Below are 22,224 nucleotides of genomic sequence, written 5' to 3'. Positions count from 1 at the left end.
TTCTTCACTTATGATTTGGCACAGTATTTGCATATGTACACAGCTTTTCCTTCTACATTAGCTGCAGTGAAATGTCTCCACACATCAGATAGTGCCCGTGGCATTTTCCTGTAAAGATTAGAAAAACATTTGCAAAAAACAAAACAAATACAATTCCATGTACAGATAAATAGTTAAGCAGATTAAGTTAGATTAAAACAACTRCTTTTTAAGATAAATGTTTTTAAATGAAACATGTATGGAAACAGGTGCATTAACACTCCTCAGTTAGCAGGCTCAAGCAAGCTAAAACCCACATGGTAGCAAAAACGAACTAGCAGTAATTGTTAACAAGTTAGAAATTATTTAAACACACTTTGCTGTAGGCTACTATTTACTAGTTAACAAAAAATAATATATGTCATATAAAATATATTCACCACACCCAGTATTGAAATCAAAACTTACCAGAAAGCATGTAGTCCTTGGCTCAGACAGTGTAGTAGTGTGGGCTCAATAGCATCTCATTAGTGTGCAAGATCTTGAGAATCAGCTGTACATGTGATGGAAGAATGCACTGTGCATGCAGAGGGTTGCAATTCCATTGAATTGGGGACAGTTTAACCAAAATATTCCACAATACCTAGAATTGCCTAATGTGTTTCGCCAAAAAAAGGTTGACTGTTATAAGCTAACTTTTAAAAATGAATTTAACCAAATTCCTGGGCACAACTTCCCATGCAACATTTCCTGAAAATGTCCTGACATTTACCGGAAGGTTTCCGACCCTTTGCAACCCAAGTCCTTCCTAACTCAGTTACCATAGAGGAAGGAAACCACTCCAATGGAGAATGCTGCCTATGACCCCAAGAAACCATCCCCACCGTCAAACATGGAGGTGGAAACATTATGCTTTGGGGGTGTTTTTCTGCTAAGGGGACAGGACAACTTCACCGCATCAAAGGGACGATGGACGGGGCCATGTACCGTCAAATCTTGGGTGAYAACCTCCTTCCTTCAGCCAGGGCATTGAAAATGGGTCGTGGATGGGTATTCCAGCATGACAATGACCCAAAACACACGGCCAAGGCAACAAAGGAGTGGCTCAAGAAGAAGCACATTWAGGTCCTGGAGTGGCSTAGCCAGTCTCCAGACCTTAATCCCATAGAAAATCTGTGGAGGGAGCTGAAGGTTCGAGTTGCCAAACGTCAGCCTCAAAACCTTAATGACTTGGAGAAGATCTGCAAAGAGGAATGGGACAAAATCCCTCCTGAGATGTGTGCAAACCTGGTGGCCAACTACAAGAAACGTCTGACCTCTGTGATTGCCAACAAGGGTTTTGCCACTAAGTCATGTTTTGCAGAGGGGTCAAATACTTATTTCCCTCATTAAAATGCAAATACATTTATAACATTTTTGACATAGGTTTTTGTTGTTATTCTGTCTCTCACTGTTCAAATAAACCTACCATTAAAATTATAGACTGATCATTTCTTTGTCAGTGGGCAAACGAACAAAATCAGCAGGGGATCAAATACTTTTTTCCCTCACTGTATACCTATCGGCGAGTCTCTTTTGTGCAGAGCACATGAGGTGAAGAAATTACACTTGTATGCAATTCACTACTAAATGTGTGCCTTCAGATATCTTAATGGCTTTCTGCAAGGAGTCAGAGCTCTGGATGAGTTATCGCTTCAGCTGCAATTTCTTCCCCCTGTGCTTCCTACTACCATTTTCCCCCTCCTCCGCTCTTCTCCCCGTACACATGCTGCGCTTCCTTCAGAAAAGCATGCATCACAACATTGTTCATTTGCACAGTTTCTCTCGTTCACTTTCCCTTGTAAATGTCCACAGTCACTGAAAATGACATTCGGTAGCTACAAGCTATGCTTTATGAGCTGGATTTGCCTGATTTTTAGAAACCATATGACTCTATATACAAGGACTCGTCTTGGGCGGTATCCAGACTGTCATGCCTTCATACCGACCTTGTGCCATACCAGGATATTCGGTAATACCGGTACTAAGCACAAAGGGCGCTGTTTTCAAACCCCACTCATACACTGTAATCCGAAGGTTAGCAATGCTAACAAGTACATTTAAAATCCCATAGAGAATGCTAACTAAATGCTAACGATCTCATTGTGAACATTTTGTACAGTTTTTGACCTAAACTATACAAGTAATGCTACACAGTTTGCTGTATGCATAAAAAAAATATTAGCCAGCAAGGCTCTTGATCCAGGAGGGGATTCTCTGCTGTTACCAAGCGAATGCTTGATTTTGGAAGAAGCTAATCACTTAGCTAGATAGCTAACTATCTACTAAATTGGCAAACCAAATGTACAASTGCAGAGCATTTAGCACATTTTAGACAGTTAACTTAATAGTTATAAGATATCTAGCTTGCAAACATTTTGTTGTGAATTCCATACTGCAATTAGATCACCTGGCGCCTGCTGCACAACCGTGAGTGACTCACAAGGCTCCGGTCTCTCGTCATTGTGTGCTTGTAAACATTGTGTGCTTGGGGACTATTGTAAGCTTCATGATAATTTGACCGATTTTAAATGAAGAACGCAATATTCTTTATCTCCTAAATTGTTTCACAAGTTGACTGAAGGTATTTACTTAAGTAGCTACAAATATTCAAATGTATAAAAAAAAAAAAGTTTCAACGGGATTCACGTTATTGAAAAACCATCCTGTGGCTTTTTCCAAATACCCCGGTATATGGTAAATCTCCCAAGCCTAAGGACTACCTTTAACAATTTACACAAACTTTTACAAAAACACATTTCAAATCAAATGTTATTTGTCACATGCGCCGAATACAACCGGTATAGACTGTTTACTGTGAAATACTTACTTACAAGCCCTTAACCAGCAATGCAGTTTTAAGAAAACTAAGAGTTTAGACATTTTTTACTAAATAAACTAACGTAAAAAAAAAAAAAAAAATTAATAGGGGGTACCGGTACTGAGTCAATGTGCGGTGGTACAGGTTAGTCGAGGTAATTGGGGTAATATGTAGGTAGGGGTAAAGTGACTATGCATAGATAATAAACAGCGAGTAGCAGCAGCGTAAAATCAAAAATAGTCTGGCTAGCCATTTGAAAAAACTGTTCAGCAGTCTTATGGATTGGGGGTAGAAGCTGTTAAGGAGCCTTTTGGACCAAGACTTGGCACTCCGGTACTGCTTACCGTGCGGTAGTAGAGAGAACAGTCTATGACTAGGGTGGCTGGAGTCTTTGACAATTTTTAGGGCCTTCCTCTGAAAGAGGAACTGTGCAGATGTGAAGTTTGGTAAAATATCCCTCAGTGTTTTTGTGACCACGTTTTCCTTAAACTCTGTTACATAGCTGTTCCGAATTAAGATTCAAAGATGTCTTTAAAAAGAATGGTATGTCAGCTATGACTTGACACCTCGAGTTTGAAAAAATCTATTTTGGTTATTAAAGTGAAGTGGATTTACAGTCACTAACACAATTGCGAAATGCATAATAATGGATATGAATGTCATTCTGTTCATGGCAATGTTTCCTAAATAGGTACACATAGGTAGAAATGCAATATCCTCCTTTGCATATTTGGGTATTATTCTACACACTGGCTATTATTTTAATGAGCTCTGCCACCAAACAAGACCACATTTTGTTGGTCTGGACCAGACCAAATCTGAACAAATCATAGACGTCTATGTTTCACAAGTTTGGACATCAAAGTATAACTCAATAGAGTACAGCACAGCACAGGACAGTAAAGTATAGTTCAGTACAGTAGAGTTCAGCACAGTACATTAGTGTACTCAACTCTAGTGTGCTCTACTGTGTACTGCACTGAACACTACTACACTCTACTGTACAGAACTGTACTGAACTATACTATACTCTACTTTTCTTTACTATACTGTCATGTACTGAACTATACTCTACTTTTCTGTGGTATACTGTGCTCTACTGTACTGTCCAAACTTGTGAAACATCGATATCTATGATTGCTTCAGATTTGGTCCGGATCTGAACCAATCATGGACCTCTGTTTGGGCAAAATGATGGCCGGTCCAGATGTCTGTGGATGCTGAAATCAAGGCCAGGGCAGATTGATGAAATGTAAACTACTTCTCAACGTCCAGTGTCAGTCGGTGCGCAGTGGTTGAGGATGCTGGTTACGGTAGATGGAAAGGGAGGGTGTGAGTAAGAGCCGGAAGAGGTGACATTAATTGGAGAAAAGAGAGAGAGGGAGGGGTTGGACATACTTTTCACACTCTGCTTTGACCACCAGAAGACAGAAAGACAACTGAGAACGTATCAGCTGAAAATAACAGTATGCCAGTGGAAGGGAGGACAGTAGCATGTGGCCCAACTGTGGTGGGTGACTAATATGATTTCCCATTATAGCCAATTCAATTACCGATTTGGTAACATAATTTTGAGTTTTAATCACTTAATAATTCATATCAGAATTGATATCAGTAAAAACTCTAACTAATGGATAGGTCTACCTTTTCCTTGTTAGTTCTGTGAACTTTCATTATCCTCCCTCATGAGGGAGAGAAATTAGAAAATATCTTAAAGGAATGTTGGTTTTTGTTAACGGAATTAAGGTTCAAGGCAATGTTTCTTAAACGTACAGAAGGCAGAACAAATGATCCATCAAAACTATGAAATAACACATATGGAATCATGTAGTAACCAAAAGTGTTTAAAGAATCAAAATATATTTTATATTTGAGATTCTTCAAAGCAGCCACCCTTTGTCTTGATTATATATATTTGAATATTTTTTTTATTTCAACTTTATTTAACTAGGCAAGTCAGTTAAGAACAAATTCTTATTTACAATGACGGCCTTCCAAAAGGCAAAAGGCCTCCTGCAGGGATGGGGTCTGGATTCAAAATAAAAATAAATAAATACAAATATAAGACAAAAGACATATTACGACAAGAGAGACACTACAACACTACGTAAAGAGAGACCTAAGACAACAACACAACATGGCAGCAACACATGACAACAACATTGTAGCAACACAACATGGCAGCAGCACAACATGGTAGCAGCACAAAACATGCTACAAACATTATTGGGCACAGACAACCGCACAAAGGGCAAGAAGCTAGAGACAACAATACATCACATGAAGCTGCCATAACTGTCACTAAGAGTGTCCATGATTGAGTCTTTGAATGAAGAGTTGGAGATAAAATGGTCCAGTTTTAAGACCCATTTTCAATCTATTTGACAAGAAATCAAAGCCTTTGTCTATTCCTAATTTTTTTAGAATGGAAAATAATTGAATGTATTTATGCCTTAATTTCTCCAAAATATAGAATCTTAGCTTTCATTTGACACCCAATTTGACATGCTCTTATGAACTTCACATGTTGGTCCTCATGGGTCATTTTACATGGAAATGACCTATACCATCAGTTAATTGATATAGATGTTAACCTGTCTTCTCTCCCTGTGCTTTCTCCTGACAGAGGTCAGGAGCAACACATCCGCTATGAGCACATCTACTTACCTGAGCCCAACAACCAATCAGAGGTGGAGTATGTTGAGATAAAGCGTCCCCGCCTGGACCTTGGGGCGGAGTCTCTCATGAGGCTTTCAGCCCACCGCCCACAACTTCCTCTGGGAGGGGCTGAGGACATGTCAAAGGTCAGTATTGATTACTTGACAGAAGGATCTCAAAGGCCAAAGCCGATTAAATCTCTTGGGGGACTTTCATTTTGAATTTATTGTTTGAGTTTTGAAATCCAACAGCTGGGTAATGCTGGCATGTCAAAGGTCACTGTTGGATTACAGACTAAAATGACTCCTGCTTTGATGTGTGTTTGGTTCAAAGTAGGGCTGACCCCAATTAGTTGACTGGTCAATTGTTTGGTTGTTAGGCGGTTGGTCGACCAAGATTGTTTTAGTCGAGCAGTAACAAATATATATACAGTACCAGTCAAAGGTTTGGACACACCTACTCATTCAAGGGTTTTTCTTTATTTGTACTATTTTCTATGTTGTAGAATAATAGTGAAGATATTAAAACTATGAAATAACACATATGGAATCATGTAGTAACCAAAAAAGTGTTAAACAAATCAAAATGTATTTTATATTTGAGGTTCATCAAAGTAGCCACCCTTTGCCTTGATGACAGCTTTGCACACTCTTGGCATTCTCTCAACCAGCTTCACCTGGAATGCTTTTCCAACAGTCTTGAAGGAGTTCCCACATATGCTGCGCACTTGTTGGCTACTTTTCCTTCACTCTGCTGTCCAACTCATCCCAAACCATCTCATTTGGGTTGAGGTCAGGTGTTTGTGGAGGCCAGGTCATCTGATGTAGCACTCATCACTCTCCTTGGTCAAATAGCCCTTACACAGCTGTAAGGGTGTTGGGTCATTGTCCTGTTGAAAAACAAATGATAGTCCCACTAAGCGCAAACCAGATGGGATGGCATATTGCTGCGGAATGTTGTGGTAGCCATGCTGGTTAAGTGTGTTTTGAATTCTAAATATATCACCAACAGTGTCACCAGCAAAGCACCCCCACACAATCACACCACCTCCATGCTTCACGGTGGGAACCACACATGCGGATATCATCCGTTCACCTGCTCTGCGTCTCACAATGACACGGCAGTTGGAACCAAAATCTCAAATTTGGATTTATCAGACCAATGGACAGATTTCCACCGTTCTAATTTCCATTGCTCGTGTTTCTTGGACCAAGCAAGTCTCTTCTTATTGGTGTCCTTTAGTAGCGTTTTTTCCAGCAATTCGACCATGAAGGCCTGATACACGCAGCCTCCTCTGAACAGTTGGTCTTGATGTGTCTGTTACTTGAACTCTAAAGCATTTATTTGGACTGCTATTTCTGAAGCATAATATGGACTTGGTCTTTTACCAAATAGGGCTGTCTTCTGTGTACCAACCCTACCATGTCACAACACAACTGATTGGCTCAAATGCATTCAGAAGGAAAGGAATTGCAGAAATGTACTTTTAACAAGGTACACCTGTAAATTAAAATGCATTCCAGGTGACTACCTCATGAAGCTGGTTGAGAGAATGCAAAGAGTGTGCAAGGCTGTCAACAATATATTCTGATTTGTTTAACACTTTTGGTTACTACATGACTCCATATGTGTTTTTTCATAGTTTTGATGTCTTCCCTATTATTRTACAATGTAGAAAAAGTAAAAATAAAGAAAACCCTTTGAATGAGTAGGCGTGTCCAAACTTTTGACTGGTACCGTATATGTATTTGCACCCATCTCAGTGAACTAACCCACTGCTGAGGCCTAGACTAAAAACCATTCAGGCTTTATCCGAAAATCTGGTCGGAGACTCCATATGGAGGGTGAGACGCAATTGCGGAGCCTCCAGAGGCATGCAGGGTGCAAATCCATCTCTGTACCGCATCGCTATGCGCCTCCCAAATGTTGTAACAATGCGGAGGGCTCTGTACAGCTCAGCAATGACATGATTGGTTGACGGTAGGTGGGGTGGTACATCATGTATAAGTACAAACTCAATTGTGACTCACCAACTGGATTCGGTCTTGTGTAGCAACATTTTAATTTGTTTTTTACATTGGATATAAGTACAGTAGACTCAGAGCTACAAAATGGTAAATCATACACTGCATTTGAGGAAACAATGGGAAAGTAATTCTCCTTTGAAAGTTGATCAACGAGTAAAATCACTTTTGAGAAAACCGTCTTTCAATGTTTTGGTACCTCTATCGGAGAGCCCTTCTTTGTCTACACCCATTCAGCATTGTTCACACCCTCTTAAGCCTTAGCCCCACCCATCTCTTTAAGGGTTGATCCGTGTGTTCTGTACTAACTTGCAAGCTACTTCCGGACATCTAAGAGAGAGAGAGAACAGCTCGCTGAACGTTACTCACCCTAGCAGAGCTGGTTAGGCTGTTAAAGTATGTTTTCCAGAGCGTTGGTGACTGCAACTGTGCTTTCAGATTAGAGGTCGACCGATTAATCGGAATGGCCGATTAATTAGGGCCGATTTCAAGTTTTCATAACAATCGGAAATCGGTATTTCTGGACACCGATTTGGCCATTTTTTTATATTTTTTATATATATATATAMAWTTTTTWTTWTTTWTTTTTATTTTATTTAACTAGGCAAGTCAGTTAAGAAAACATTCTTATTTTCAATGACGGCCTAGGAACGGTGGGTTAACTGCCTTGTTCAGGGGCATAACGACAGATTTTTACCTTGTCAGCTCCGGGATTCAATCTTGCAACCTTACGGTTAACTAGTCCAACGCTCTAACCACCTGCCTCTCATTGCACTCCACGAGGAGCCTGCCTGTTACGTGAATGCAGTAAGAAGCCACGGTAAGTTGCTAGCTAGCATTACACTTATCTTATAAAAACAATCAATCAAACATAATCACTAGTTAACTACACATGGTTGATGATATTACTAGTTTATCTAGCGTGTCCTGCGTTGCATATAATCGATGCAACGCAGGAGGATGATTTAACAAAAGCGCATTTGTGAAAAAAGCACAATCGTTGCACGACTACCTAACCATAAACACCAATGCCTTTCTTAAAATCAYTGCACAGAAGTATATATTTTTAAACCTGAATATTTAGCTTAAAGAAATCCAGGTTAGCAGGCAATATTAACCAGGTGAAATTGTGTCACTTCTCTTGCGTTCATTGCATTCAGAGTCAGGGTATATGCAACAYTTTGGGCAGCCTGGCTCGTTGCGAACTAATTTGCCAGAATTTTACGTAATTATGACATAACATTGAAGGTTGTGCAGTGTAACAGGAATAWTTAGACTTAGGGATGCCACCCGTTATATAAAATACCGAACGGTTCCGTATTTCATTGAAATAATAAAAGTTTTGTTTTCGAAATTATAGTTTCCGGATTTTACCATATTAATGACCTAAGGCTCGTATTTCTGTGTGTTATTATGTTATAATTAAGTCTATGATTTGATATTTGATAGAGCAGTCTGACTGAGCGGTGGTAGGCAGCAGTAGGCTCGTAAGCATTCATTCAAACTGCACTTTCGTGCGTTTTGCCAGCAGCTCTTCCCTGTGCTTCAAGCATTCAGCTGTTTATGACTTCAAGCCTATCAACTCACGAGATTAGGCTGGTGTAACCAATGTGAAATGGCTAGCAAGTTAGTGGGGTGCGCGCTAATAGCGTTTCAAACGTCACTCGCTCTGAGACTTGGAGTAGTTGTTCCCCCGCGGATTTTGTGGAGCGATGGCTAACGATGCTTCGAGGGTGGCTGTTGTCGATGTGTTCCTGGTTCGAGCCCAGGTATGGGCAAGGAGAGGGACGGAAGCTATACTGTTACACTGGCAATACTAAAGTGCCTATAAGAACATCCAATAGTCAAAGGTATATGAAATACAAATGGTATAGAGAGAAATAGTCCTATAAATACTATATTAACTATAACCTAAAACCTCTTAGGTTTTGGAATATTGAAGTCTCATGTTAAAAGGAACCACCAGCTTTCATATGTTCTGAGCAAGGAACTTAAACGTTAGCTTTTTTACATGGCACATATTGCACTTTTACTTTCTTCTCCAACACTTTGTTTTTGCATTATTTTTTACATTTACATTTACATTTTTAGTCATTTAGCAGACGCTCTTATCCAGAGCGACTTACAGTAGAGTGCATACATTTTATTATTATTTTTTTACATACTGAGACAAGGATATCCCTACCGGCCAAGAGCAGACGCTCTTATCCAGAGCGACTTACAGTAGAGTGCATACATGTTTTATTACATTTTTTTAATTATTTTTAAATTTTTATTTTTTTTACATACTGAGACAAGGATATCCCTACCGGCCAAACCCTCCCTACCGGCCAAACCCTCCCTAACCCGGGCGACGCTATGCCAATTGTGCGTCGCCCCACGGATCTCCCGGTTGCGGCCGGCTGCGACAGAGCCTGTGCGCGAACCCAGAGACTCTGGTGGCGCAGCTAGCACTGCGATGCAGTGCCCTAGACCACTGCGCCACCCGGGAGACCAAATTGAACATGTTTCATTATTTATTAGAGGGTAAATTGATTTTTATTGATGTATTATATTAAGTTAAAATAAGTGTTCATTCAGTATTGTTGTAATTGTCATTATTACAAATACATTTTTAAAAATCGGCCAATTTAATCGCTATCGGCTTTTTTTGGTCCTCCAATAATCGGTATTGGCGTTGAAAAATCATCAGTCGACCTCTATTTCAGATTGTCTGTTCGTAAGTTCCGAGCGTTTTGCGTTCAGAGCGCACACTGGATGCTATGGCCAATAAGTAGGGTTGTTCCGAAAGCTCTGACCTCACAACTACAGTCAAGCACCCAAGCTAACTGGCTAACATTGGCTAGCTACTTACAGACACATAATGAGAGAACACCCCACTCTGACAATTTTACTCACCCTAGCAGAGCTGGTTAGGCAGGGTGTTGAGGGTTAAAGAATGCATCAGTTATTCTGCATTCTGGCACACTAAGACAAGAGTATTTTAAGAAATGTAGCTAGATAGCTAGCTCGGTAAACAATGAATCCCAGCGCATGACGTAACGTTAAATACTTTGTCAAAATTAGGGTGGAGTCTTTTGTCATGACACGTAGCTAGCTAAACAATGGACCATAATGACGTTACTACCCTGCATGAATCTGCAGGTAGCTAACCAACAAGGCTCTATGGCTTAAATTAGTCAAGCAAATGTATCTGAGATACGAAGAATAAGATCATACACATAACAGTACACTTGAAGTGAAACCACTTTCTGTCAAAATTAGAAATGTGTAATATCTGAAAATGTAGCTAGCTAGACTATCTTGCCATACACGACTGGTGTTTTCTCCATCTCCTTAGCTATCATACTCAAATTCCACTGATTTCAAAACTCGGTCCTCCAGAAAGTGGAGAGCATACACATAACGCTAGCTAACAAGCCAGCTAACATTAGCTAGCTAACAGTGCATTTTAACTTGACATTAGGTTTATACAGTTTTACTACACAATACATTTTTTAAAAGCCGCGTTTGACACGATTACCTAGACATACTGACCAGCTCCAATAGACAGATGCGAGCTATATGGTAGACCAATCCAAACTCATCTCTCGGCATGTCCAGCCCACTCATTATCTCAGCCAATCATGTCTAGTGGGAAGGTTGCGCACGTTTTTTGTGGCTAAACCAACTAGACTCGTAATTTACCAATTTTATTCGTATTTACAGGTGGCATACAAGTTTGATATTAAGGCACATGAAAGTTCACATGCGCGAGATTGCATTTCTCCCCAAAAAACGCAATTTGATAAAATGTTTTTTTACGTTCAAACATCTCTCCTGTGAAGTCGTGACTTGCGACATATGCCTAGTTTTCTGAATCGGATCACAATTGCTTGACAACAGCTCTGCACTGCAAGAGGTATGAATGCCCTGACTTCTGCTGAGGCCATGTCACAGTAAATGCTGCATGACCAATGCAGGCATCGGATTGACCATGCGCCCAGATGCATAATACACTTCCCTCACCAGAATGTGCTCTCTCCCGTCAATTTGTGCACATTCATTGTTTCATAACTTCATTGTGTGAATAATTTGCGTTTGATTGTAATTCCCCATTACATATATCATCAGTAGTACATTTACTGTTCATTCCTATAGTTTATAATATACAATGTTTGTTACTTTGTTTGTTACGTTAATTTCTTTTAATGCATTCAATATTATTGTTCCAGTCTTCCCGTTCTCATTGTTCGAGTGGACACGTTGTTTGCAGAGTGCACAACTTATGCTACATTTGTGAGAAACAGGTTTTTGTTTATTTCATTCCATTTACGAGTTTTGTCAATTTAGTCATTCTTTTGTTTGGAGCGCTCCTATCAATGTTGAGTAAGGACGCGCACGCATAGAAGTAGGCCTATATGCTACATGGCCTGCGCGCAGATGTAGGCATTTAAATGTGCCCATTTGGGGATCTGTGAGTATTTCTGATTGGTTTAATGCACCACCACTAATGACCTGTGGAGCTTCTCAAAGTAATGTTTTCTTCACCTCAAACAGCAAGCAGACAACATTTTGTTTTCACATTCATTGAGAATTACAATAGTTCTTTTGTGTATTTGGAAAATCTTTCCAGCTGTCTCCCTTTTGATAACCACTCAGCGTGAAAGGAAAAAATGTCATGCTCTGATCCAATGTCATAAAATAGGCCTACCTGATTACTTCATATTAGTGTTTGACTTTGACTGAAATAGTTTCCGGTACTCATTTTGGGTGCTGGTACTGTTTATATTTAGGTACAGGAGCTCCACAATAGTTTTGAGCTAATATTCTATAAGAGGAACAGGAGCTCAAGTAGTAGAACATTTGAGCTGCCGGTACTCAAGTTAATAGTTGATATAATGTTTCAAGTTCGTTGCAGACAGGCCATGTGTAGCCAATGTGATTTATAGGATATTTATTTTTATCAGGACATTTTCTACCTGCAGGCTGCAATGTTTTTAATTGTTGGCTTTATGTAAGCTATTTTTACGTAGTTGCCAATATACAGTGGCAAGAAAAAGTATGTGAACCCTTTGTTAATACCTGGATTTCTGCATAAATTGGTCATACCATTCGATCTTCATCTAGGTCACAGCAATAGACAAACACAGTCTGCTTAAACTAATAGCACACCAACAATTATACAGTTGAAGTCGGAAGACAAATACGCCTTCTGGAGTGGCCCAGTCAGTCCTGACCTCAACCCGATTGAGATGCTGTAGCATGACTTCAAGAGAGTGGTTCACACCAGACATCCCAAGAATATAGTGTAACTGAAACAGTTTTGTAAAGAGGAATGGTCCAAAATTCCTCCTGACCTCTGTGCATTTCTGATCCGCAACGACAGAAAACGTTTGGTCGAGGTTATTGCTGCCAAAGGAGGGTCAACCAGTTATTAAATCCAAGGGTTCACATACTTTTCCCACCCTGCACTGTGAATGTTTACACAGTGTGTTTAATAAAGACATGAAAACATACAGTTGAAGTCGGAAGTTTACATACACCTTAACCTGAGTTTAAATGTATTTGGCTTTCACAGTTCCTGACATTTAATCCTTTTAAAAATTCCCTGTCTTTGGTCAGTTAGGATCACCACTTTATTTTAAGAATGTGAAATGTCAGAATAATAGTAGAGAGAATTATTTACTTCAGCTTTCATTTCTTTCATCACATTCCCAGTGGGTTTACATACACTCAATTAGTATTTGGTAGCATTGCCTTTAAATTGTTTAACTTGTGTCAAACGTTTCGGGTAGCCTTCCACAAGCTTCCCACAATAAGTTGGTTGAATTTTGGCCCATTCCTCCTGACAGAGCTGGTGTAACTGAGTCAGGTTTGTAGGCCTCCTTGCTTGCACATGCTTTTTCAGTTCTGCCCACAGATTTTCTATAGGATTGAGGTCAGGGCTTTGTGATGGCCACTCCAATACATTGACTTTGTTATCCTTAAGCCATTTTGCCACAACTTTGGAAGTATGCTTGGGGTCATTGTCCATTTGGAAGACCTATTTGCGACCAAGCTTTAACTTCCTGACTGATGTCTTGAGATGTTGCTTCAATATATCCAGATAATTTTCTTTCCTCATGATGCCATCTATTTTGTGAAGTGCACCTGTCCCTCCTGCAGCAAAGCACCCCCACAACATGATGCTTTGCTTCACGGTTGGGATGTTGTTCTTCGGCTTGCAAGCATCCCCCTTTTTCCTCCAAACATAACAATGGTCATTATGGCCAAACAGTTCTATTTTTGTTTCATCAGACCAGAGGACATTTCTCCAAAAAGTACCATCTTTGTCCCCATGTGCAGTTGCAAACCATAGTCTGGCTTTTTTTATGGTGGTTTTGGAGCAGTGGCTTCTTCCTTGCTGAGCGGCCTTTCAGGTTATGTCGATATAGGGCTCATTTTACTGTGGATATAGATACTTTTGTACCGGTGTCCTCCAGCATCTTCACAAGGTCCTTTGCTGTTGTTCTGGGATTGATTTGCACTTTTCGCACCAAAGTACGTTCATCTCTAGAAGACAGAACACTCTCTCCTTCCTGAGCGGTATGATGGCTGCTTGGTCCCATGGTGTTTGTACTTGCATACTATTGTTTGTACAGATGAACGTGGTACCTTCAGGCATTTGGAAATTGCTTCCAAGGATGAACAAGACTTGTGGAGGTCTACATTTTTTTTTTTAGGTCTTGGCTGATTTCTTTTGATTTTCCCATGATGTCAAGCAAAGAGGCACTGAGTTTGAAGGTAGGCCTTGAAATACATCCACAGGTACACCTCCAATTAACTCKAATTATGTCAATTAGCCTATCAGAAGCTTCTAAAGCCATGGCATTATTTTCTGGAATTTTCCAAGCTGTTTAAAGGCACAGTCAACTTGGTGTTTGTAAACTTATATCCCACTGGAATTGTGATACAGTGAATTAATCTGTCTGTAAACAGTTGTTGGAAAAATTACTTGTGTCATGCACAAAGTAGATGTCCTAACCGACTTGCCAACACTATAGTTTGTAAACAAGAAATTTCTGGAGTGGTTGAAAAACTAGTTTTAATGATTCCAACCTAAGTGTATGTAAACTTCCGACTTCAATTGTAAGTATACCGACCGTTTGCTATGAGACTTGATATTGAGCTCATGTGCATCCAGTTTCCATTGATCATCCTTGAGATGTTTCTACATCTTGATTGGAGTCCACCTGTGTTAAATTCAATTGATTGGACCTGATTTGGAAAGGCACACACCTGTCTATATACGGTCCCACAGTTGACCGTGCATGTCAGATCAAGAACCAAGCCATGAGGTTGAAGGAATTGTCCGTAGAGCTCAGAGACAGGATTGTGTCGAGGCACAGATCTGGGGAAGGGTACCAACAAATTTCTGCTTTATTGAAGGTCCCCAAGAAGACAGTGGCCTCCATCATTCTTAAATGGAAGAAGTTTGGAACCACCAAGACTCTTCCTAGAGCTGGCTGCCCGGCCAAACAGAGCAATCGGGAGAGAAGGGCCTTGGCAGGAGATGACCAAGAACCCGATGGTCACTCTGACATAGCTCAAGAGTTCCTCTGTGGCGATGGGAGAAACTTCCAGAAGGACAACCATCTCTTCAGCACTCCACCAATCGGGCCTTTATGGTAGAGTGGCCAGACGGAAGCCACTCCTCAGTAAAAGGCACATGACAGCCCTCTTGGAGTTTGCCAAAAGGCACCTAAAGGACTCTCAGACCACGAGGAACAAGATTCTCTGGTCTAATGAAACCAAGATTGAACTCTTCGGCCTGAACGCCAAGCATCACGTCTGGATGAAACCTGGAACCATTCCTACGTTGAAGCAGGGTGGTGGCAGCATCATATTGTGGGGTGTTTTTCAACAGCAGGGACTGGGAGACTAGTCAGGATCGAGGGAAAGATGAACAGAGCAAAGTACAAATATCCTTAATGAAAACCTGCTACGGCGTGTTCAGGACCTCAGACTGGAGCTATGGTTCACCTTCCAACTTGACAACGACCCTAAACACACAGCCAAGACAATGCAGGAGTGGCTTCAGTAAAAGTCTCAATGTCCTTGAGAGCCCAGCCAGAGCCCGGACTTGAACCCGATCGAACATGTCTGGAGAGACCTTAAAATAGCTGTGCAGCGACACTTCCCATCCAACCTGACAGAACTTGAGAGGATCTGCAGAGAAGAATGGGAGAAACACCCCAAATACAGCTGTTCAATCCATGTGGCATCAAACCCAAAAAGACTCGGATGTAATTGCTGCCAAAGGTGCTTCAACAACGTACTGAGTGACGGGTCTGAATACTTATGTAAATGTCATATTTCCGTTTGAAAATGTTCATCAATTAGCAAAAAAATAAAAATAAACTGTTTTTGCTTTGTCATTATGGGTCATGGTGTGTGTATTTATGATGGGGGAGGGGGGCAATTTAATACATTTTTGAATAAGGCTGTACTGTAACAGAATGTGGAAAAAGTAAAGGGGTCTGAATACAGTATATGCCATTTAGCAGACACTTTCATCCAAAGCGACTTAGTCATGCGTGCATACATTTTACGTATGGGTAGTCCCGGGATTCAAATCCACTACCCAGGTGTTACGAGCACCACGCTCTACCAACTAAGCTACAACGGACCACTGGTGGTGGTACACACAGCAGCTAGTGATAGTGAATATGTCGTCTTCATCAAGGGATGAGTTCAGTCAGGAGTGAGGCAGATTGCATTTCACTTGTCGAGGTCCTACCCTACTCAACCATCAGTCATCAACTGTGCTCTGCTTTAACTGCACTGGTGCTGTGGCATGTTAAGTGGCAATCGCAGATGTGTGGAATGTTAGGTAGCTCTGAGAATGTGTCCCGTGATCGGTGCTGGTGCAGTCAGTGTGTGTTACTTTCTACAGGGTCTCTTTCTAGGTCAGAGCCTCAGGGGAAGGTTGTTCTGCTCACTGCTCCGTTCTCCTCTCACCTGTCATCAACACAGACGATGACACACTACTAGTACCGTTTCTTTGCTCATCAGCAAGTTCTGGCACCTGGAAGGAATGATTGTTCTCACTCATACTCTACCATCTGGCGTCAGTGGGAGTTTTTTGTCATTTACATAGTGCTCAGGGAACAAGGGTGCTACACCCACACTTGCTGTCTCTGTTTAGCTAGCTACGTCCTGTTTATCTTCTACATCTCAAATGTTAGCATAAGTATTTTTGCCCATTTTCTTAATCTTTTCCAGATGATTCATAATTTAGTCAATTTTGAATAAGGGGCAAAAGAGAGTGGCTGTCCCTCAGTGGTGAAAATCGCCTTTCTCTGCTATGGCCTGCTTGTGGGGACAGCAGTGTGTTTTTTCTACTTGAGATCCTGCTGAGTGGCAGCATCTTCCCTTAGGGCAGCCAGGGTATTATTAGACACCGCCATCACAATGTGATCCTTGGACTGGGAGGGGGATTGACCTGAATGCTGTTGTCCTCAACAAGAGCACCAGTACCAGTGGATGCAAAATAGCCCKATAACATCATAGATCCACCACTGTATTTTTTGTGGTTCTTTTCTGCTTATGTATCCTTATTTCGACGCTAAACCAAGCACTGGTATGCATGGCCAAAGAGCTCTCTTTTATCAATATTGCGTAGAAACTATTGTAGAATACTACTGATAAACGAAATGTAGAATGTTTGTATGCATAGAAGTGTGATTTATGAAACAATGCTACCTGTGTCGTACACACACGGGTAGGAGATAATTATTTAAATACCAGTTCTCAGCCTCAGTGCTTGTGCACGACCTTGGTTATTTACATTTGGAACATCCCCTGATTTGCCATATATGGTTACCCCATATGTGGGTAATATACAACGCCTTACCATGAAATATAATTGCGCAACCAAAAAAAGCTACGAAAATGTACTTTTCCGAGGCTGAAATAGAGGTGCTATTGTCAGATTGAATACAACCAGGTTTTATTTGGCTCACTCAGTTGTGCTTTGACCAGTAAAAATAAAAACACAGCTACAAAGAAAAGACCATTAGCACAATTGAAGATGCTTTAGCAATGGGAAATATACTTCAAATGAGTAAACAACACTCACCAATAAGCCATCTATCCTCAACAGCTCCCTCGTGTAGGCCAACATTGCTGTTCTGCAGAATGAACAAGTTGTGCGTTCCACTCTGCCACCACATTCAACAGCGTATTTTGGGCATCACATAAACTGTCACCTTCACATTCAGAGTGGAAGCCTTTTTTGTTCACATAGTTGAACTCGTTTTGGGATGGGGCTTTGTGGGTGCCGTTTATTGCTCCGTTCGTATTTGGGAATCCATTGATGGCAAAGGATCCCCTCTTGACTTAAACCTGTTGTGTGATGGTGTATGGAATTGGTACGTTACAGTTCGTTTTGCTGATGATTGCATCCAAAACATTGTCTCATCGAGGGCTGTGAGATGCTGATTGGCAAGCTCCTGCTGAAATGTGCTTGTTTGCTAACATGAAGGATTATAGCACTTGGATGTGCACCGGAATGACACGTATTTGTTTTTCTAAAGTAGGTATGAAATCCTCGCAAAATTCCTATAAGATTGGCTCATCAGATATCGTTCCCAAAAAAACAATCTGTACTTTCTGCAAAGAATGCCGCTCTCTGCGACATGCAGCTGTGCCAAATCTTCCAACAGAACAAGATCAGCCATCTCTTATTCGATTTCCCGTTATCTCAGTCTTTTATACTATTTCATGATGCATGAATTCACAATTGTAATACAATGAAATTGAAAAATGATTTAGTTTTTACTGTCACAATATCACACATTTTTAACATATATTTTCCCCATTCCAAGCTTGACAAGCAGTTCCCTTATTCCACCACATGATACTGTGTGTACACACGGTCATGGCTATGCGTAAATTCATGCACACTCTCAAGCAAATGTTCCTATTGATAAATCTCACACCTTGTGTGGAAATGATCCCACGCATGGTTTATGCATAGATTTGTGCCTACGCATTATTGAAAAATGAGGCTTCTGGAGTTTGCTATACAGCATTGCCACTTGGATTGGAGCTGGTGCTATGATTGGATGACATGAAAATAAAGCTCTTTAGCCAAAAACCTGGTTGCCTCTGCCAGGAGGCTGAACCTGGCCGCGAGTGGTTCTTACAGCAAAACAATTACCACAAGCACACATCAAAATCCACAAAGAAATGGTTAATTGACCACAAAAATAAAAAATAAAAATCAATGACCATCAGTCTTTGGACTTGAAATCCATTGAAAACCTATGGTTTGAATTGAAGATGGCAGTCCATAAGTGCAGACGAAGGATATTGAGGTTCTGGACGGATTCTGTATGGAGGAATGGTCTAAGATCCCTCACAATGTGTTCTCCAATCTCATAAAACATTTGAGGAAATATTAAGGAGCTACACAGGACTTTGTGCAAACTGGAAGCCACATCCTGAGGCCACATTTATTGTAGCTGGGGATTTTAACAAAGCAAATTGGAGCAAAACGCTACCGAAGTTCAACACATTGACTGTAGTACTCGTGCTACTAAAACACTCGATCACTGCTGTCGCGGTAGGGGATTTTGAGTTGACCTTATAGGTGACGCAAGTCGTATCACTCGAGTTCTTATATCATACGGCAAACAGATGATTCATAGGTCCGCCGGACTGACCTGGTTTGTTTATTCCTGCCCTTAGTTCGGAYAATTGCCTTTATTGTTTCGGGATCTTAGATAATATCAATCAGACTTAGAGTACCTCTTACTTGTTTTACCTTTACCTTTTATACTCTTGTATTTAGACACACGCTTTCCTCTACGATTTAATGCCTATACCCGTCGGTTAATACTGCTTGAATATTAATGCAGAGTAATTTTGCTTTTACAATATAAATGAGTTGGCTGTCCAATCCCTTAAATTGTCTTTTGTGTAGAAACTAGACTTTTATCCCCAACTCGGGAGTGTCAGAGGTGTTCTCTCCCCTAGGATTTTGGGTCTAGTTTCTACTTTTTATTCAATGTTTGCAATTCACACAGTTATACACATCATTACAGTTTCTTTACGTCCTTAATCTATAACACCAATAATCATCAAAACACTTAAACTCTTAATGCCTTATCTATGTATTACAACAAGTGGTTAATTACCTTAGCGTAGGTTGACCTGGTTGGTTCCCAAAGAGTATGTTCTTCAACTCACAATTTCTCTATAGGTTTGTCCAATCACTCAGTATCTYTTTCTCCRACTAGAAYTTGTACGKTGACTATTTTTAACTGATTAGTTGAGAGACTGCTTTCGAGATCAAGACCCTTTGTAACACCACTGATGCTATTTATCWACTCCGGTTAGGGGGTGGATGTATTAAGCAATAGGAGTGTATAGGGTAGTTTTCTCAGTATGTCTCGTCCAAGAATCAGCAGTCAAAAGATACAATTGTTCTAGAGTATGAAAGTCAGATATTACCTTTTAGGTTGATGATAGTTTGAAGTATCACGAGCAGTCTGTGAGTGATAAGTCAAGTAGCACTATCATGCCTCTCCAATGAAGGCATGCTTCTTATATACTCTTTCTCGGGACCAGGTCAGCCTTAGCGCTGCATTACATTTTGATACTGTGACAGGATGTGGCAAGCTGACAGTGTCAGCGTGAAATGTCACTATGAAATTATTGCTAGTGACAGTGTCTATGCGTCATCTAAACCTAAGTCTTGCATCAAGTTAACCCAATCAAATTCTACTAGTGGTGAAAGCGTGAACCACCGCATTTAACCATGGCAAGGTGACTAGGAAAATGGTTGAATGCAAACAGTGTAGTTATTCCCTCCATAAGGCAATCAAACAGGCAAAACGTCACTACAGAGACAAAGTGGAGTCGCAATTCAACCGCTCAGACATGTGACGTGGCAGGGTCTACAGGCAATCACGGATTACAAAGGGAAAACCATCCACGTCGTGGACTCTGACGTCTTGCTTCCGGACAAGCTAAACACCTTCTTTGCCCGCTTTGAGGATAACACAGTGCCACCGACGCGGCCTGCTCCCAAGGACTATGGGCTCTCATTCTCAGAAGCCGACGTGAGTAAGACATTTAAGCGTGTTAACCCTCGCAAGGATGCCGGGCCAGACAGCATCCCTAGACACGCCCTCAGAGCATGTMCAGTCCAGCTAGCTGGAGTGTATACGGACATGTTCAATCTCCCTATCCCAGTCTGCTGTCCCCACTTGCTTCAATATGTCCACCATTGTTCCTGTACCCATGAAAGCAAAAGTAACTGAACTCAATGACTATTGCCCTTTAGCACTCACTTCTGTCATCATGAAGTGCTTTGAGAGGCTAGTCAAGGATCATATCACCTCTACCTGACACCCTAGACCCACTTCAATTTGCATACCGTCCCAATATATCCACAGAGAGTGCAATCGCCATCACACTGCACACTGCCCTATCCCGTCTGGACAAGAGGAATACCTATGTAAGAATGCTGTTCTTTGACTATAGCTCAGTCTTCAACACCATAGTACCCTCAAAGCTCATCATTAAGGTTGGGGTTCTGTGTCTGAACCCCGCCCTGTGCAACTGGGTCTTGGACTTCCTGATGGGCCGCCCCCCAGGTGGTGAAGGTAGGAAACAACACCTCCACTTCGCTGATCCTCAACACAGGGGCCCCACAAGGGTGTGTGCTCAGGCCTCTCCTGTACACCCTGTTCACCCATCACTGTGTGGCAACGCAGACATTCAATCATTAAGTTTGCAGGCGTCGCAGTAGTAGGCCTGATTACCGACAATGACGAGACAGCCTACAGGGAAGAGGTGAGGGCCCTGGCAGAGCGGTGCCAGGAAAATAACATCTCCCTCAACGTCAAAAAAACTAAAGGAGCTGATCGTGGACTTCAGAAGACAGCAGAGAGAGCATGCCCCTATCCACATCGACGGGACCGCAGTGGAGAAGGTGAAAATTTTCCAGCTCCTCTGCGTACACATCACCGACAATCTGAATTGGTCCACCCACACAGACAGTGTGGTGAAGAAGGCGCAACAGCGCCTCTTCAACCTCAGGAGGCTGAAGAAATTTGGCTTGGCCCCAAACTTTTACAGATGCACAATTGGGAGCATTCTGTCGGGCTGTATTACTGACTGATATGGCACTTCACCGCTCGCAACCCCAGGGCTCTCCAGTGMGGCCCCACTGGAGAGCATCACTGGGGCCCCACTGCCTGTCCTCCAGGACACCTACGGCACCCAATGTCACAGGAAGGCCTAAAAGATCATCAAGGACATCAACCACCCAAGCCACAGTTTGTTTACTCCGCTACCATCCAGAAGTCAAGGTCAGTACAGGTGCATCAAAGTTGGAACAGAGATACTGAAAATGGCTTCTATCTCAACGCCATCAAGACTGTTAAATAGCCATCACTAGCCGGCTACCTCCCGGTTACTCAACCCTGCACCTTAGAGGCTGCTGCCCTATATACATAGACATGGAATCACTGGTCACTTTAATAATGTGTACATACTGTACTGCTTTACTCATTTCATATGTATATAGTATATTCTATTCTACTGTATTTTAGTCAATGTCACTCCGACATTGCTCGTCCTGATATTTATGTATTTCTTAATTCCATTCTTTTACTTTAGATTTGTGTATATATATGGTCCCGTGTGGCTCAGTTGGTAGAGCATGGC

General features: G+C 41.3%; 1 protein-coding gene across 18 annotated transcripts in view; it reads left to right on the top strand.

The window, feature by feature from the left end:
• ncor2 (nuclear receptor corepressor 2) overlaps window positions 1-22,224 on the top strand; it is a 190,275-nt gene that overhangs the window by 76,401 nt on the left and 91,650 nt on the right. For all 18 annotated transcript variants that reach the window (XM_070447011.1, XM_070447005.1, XM_070446998.1 and 15 more), the window contains exon 4: window positions 5,466-5,643. In XM_070447011.1, the coding sequence (XP_070303112.1) occupies window positions 5,466-5,643 (178 nt within the window). The remainder of the gene's footprint in view (window positions 1-5,465; window positions 5,644-22,224) is intronic.

This window comes from Salvelinus sp. IW2-2015, linkage group LG15 (assembly GCF_002910315.2).
Source record: "Salvelinus sp. IW2-2015 linkage group LG15, ASM291031v2, whole genome shotgun sequence".
In the NCBI taxonomy this organism is placed as follows: domain Eukaryota; kingdom Metazoa; phylum Chordata; class Actinopteri; order Salmoniformes; family Salmonidae; genus Salvelinus; species Salvelinus sp. IW2-2015.
Note: the sequence above shows the minus strand (reverse complement) of the source record. Positions and strands in the feature narration are given on the sequence as shown.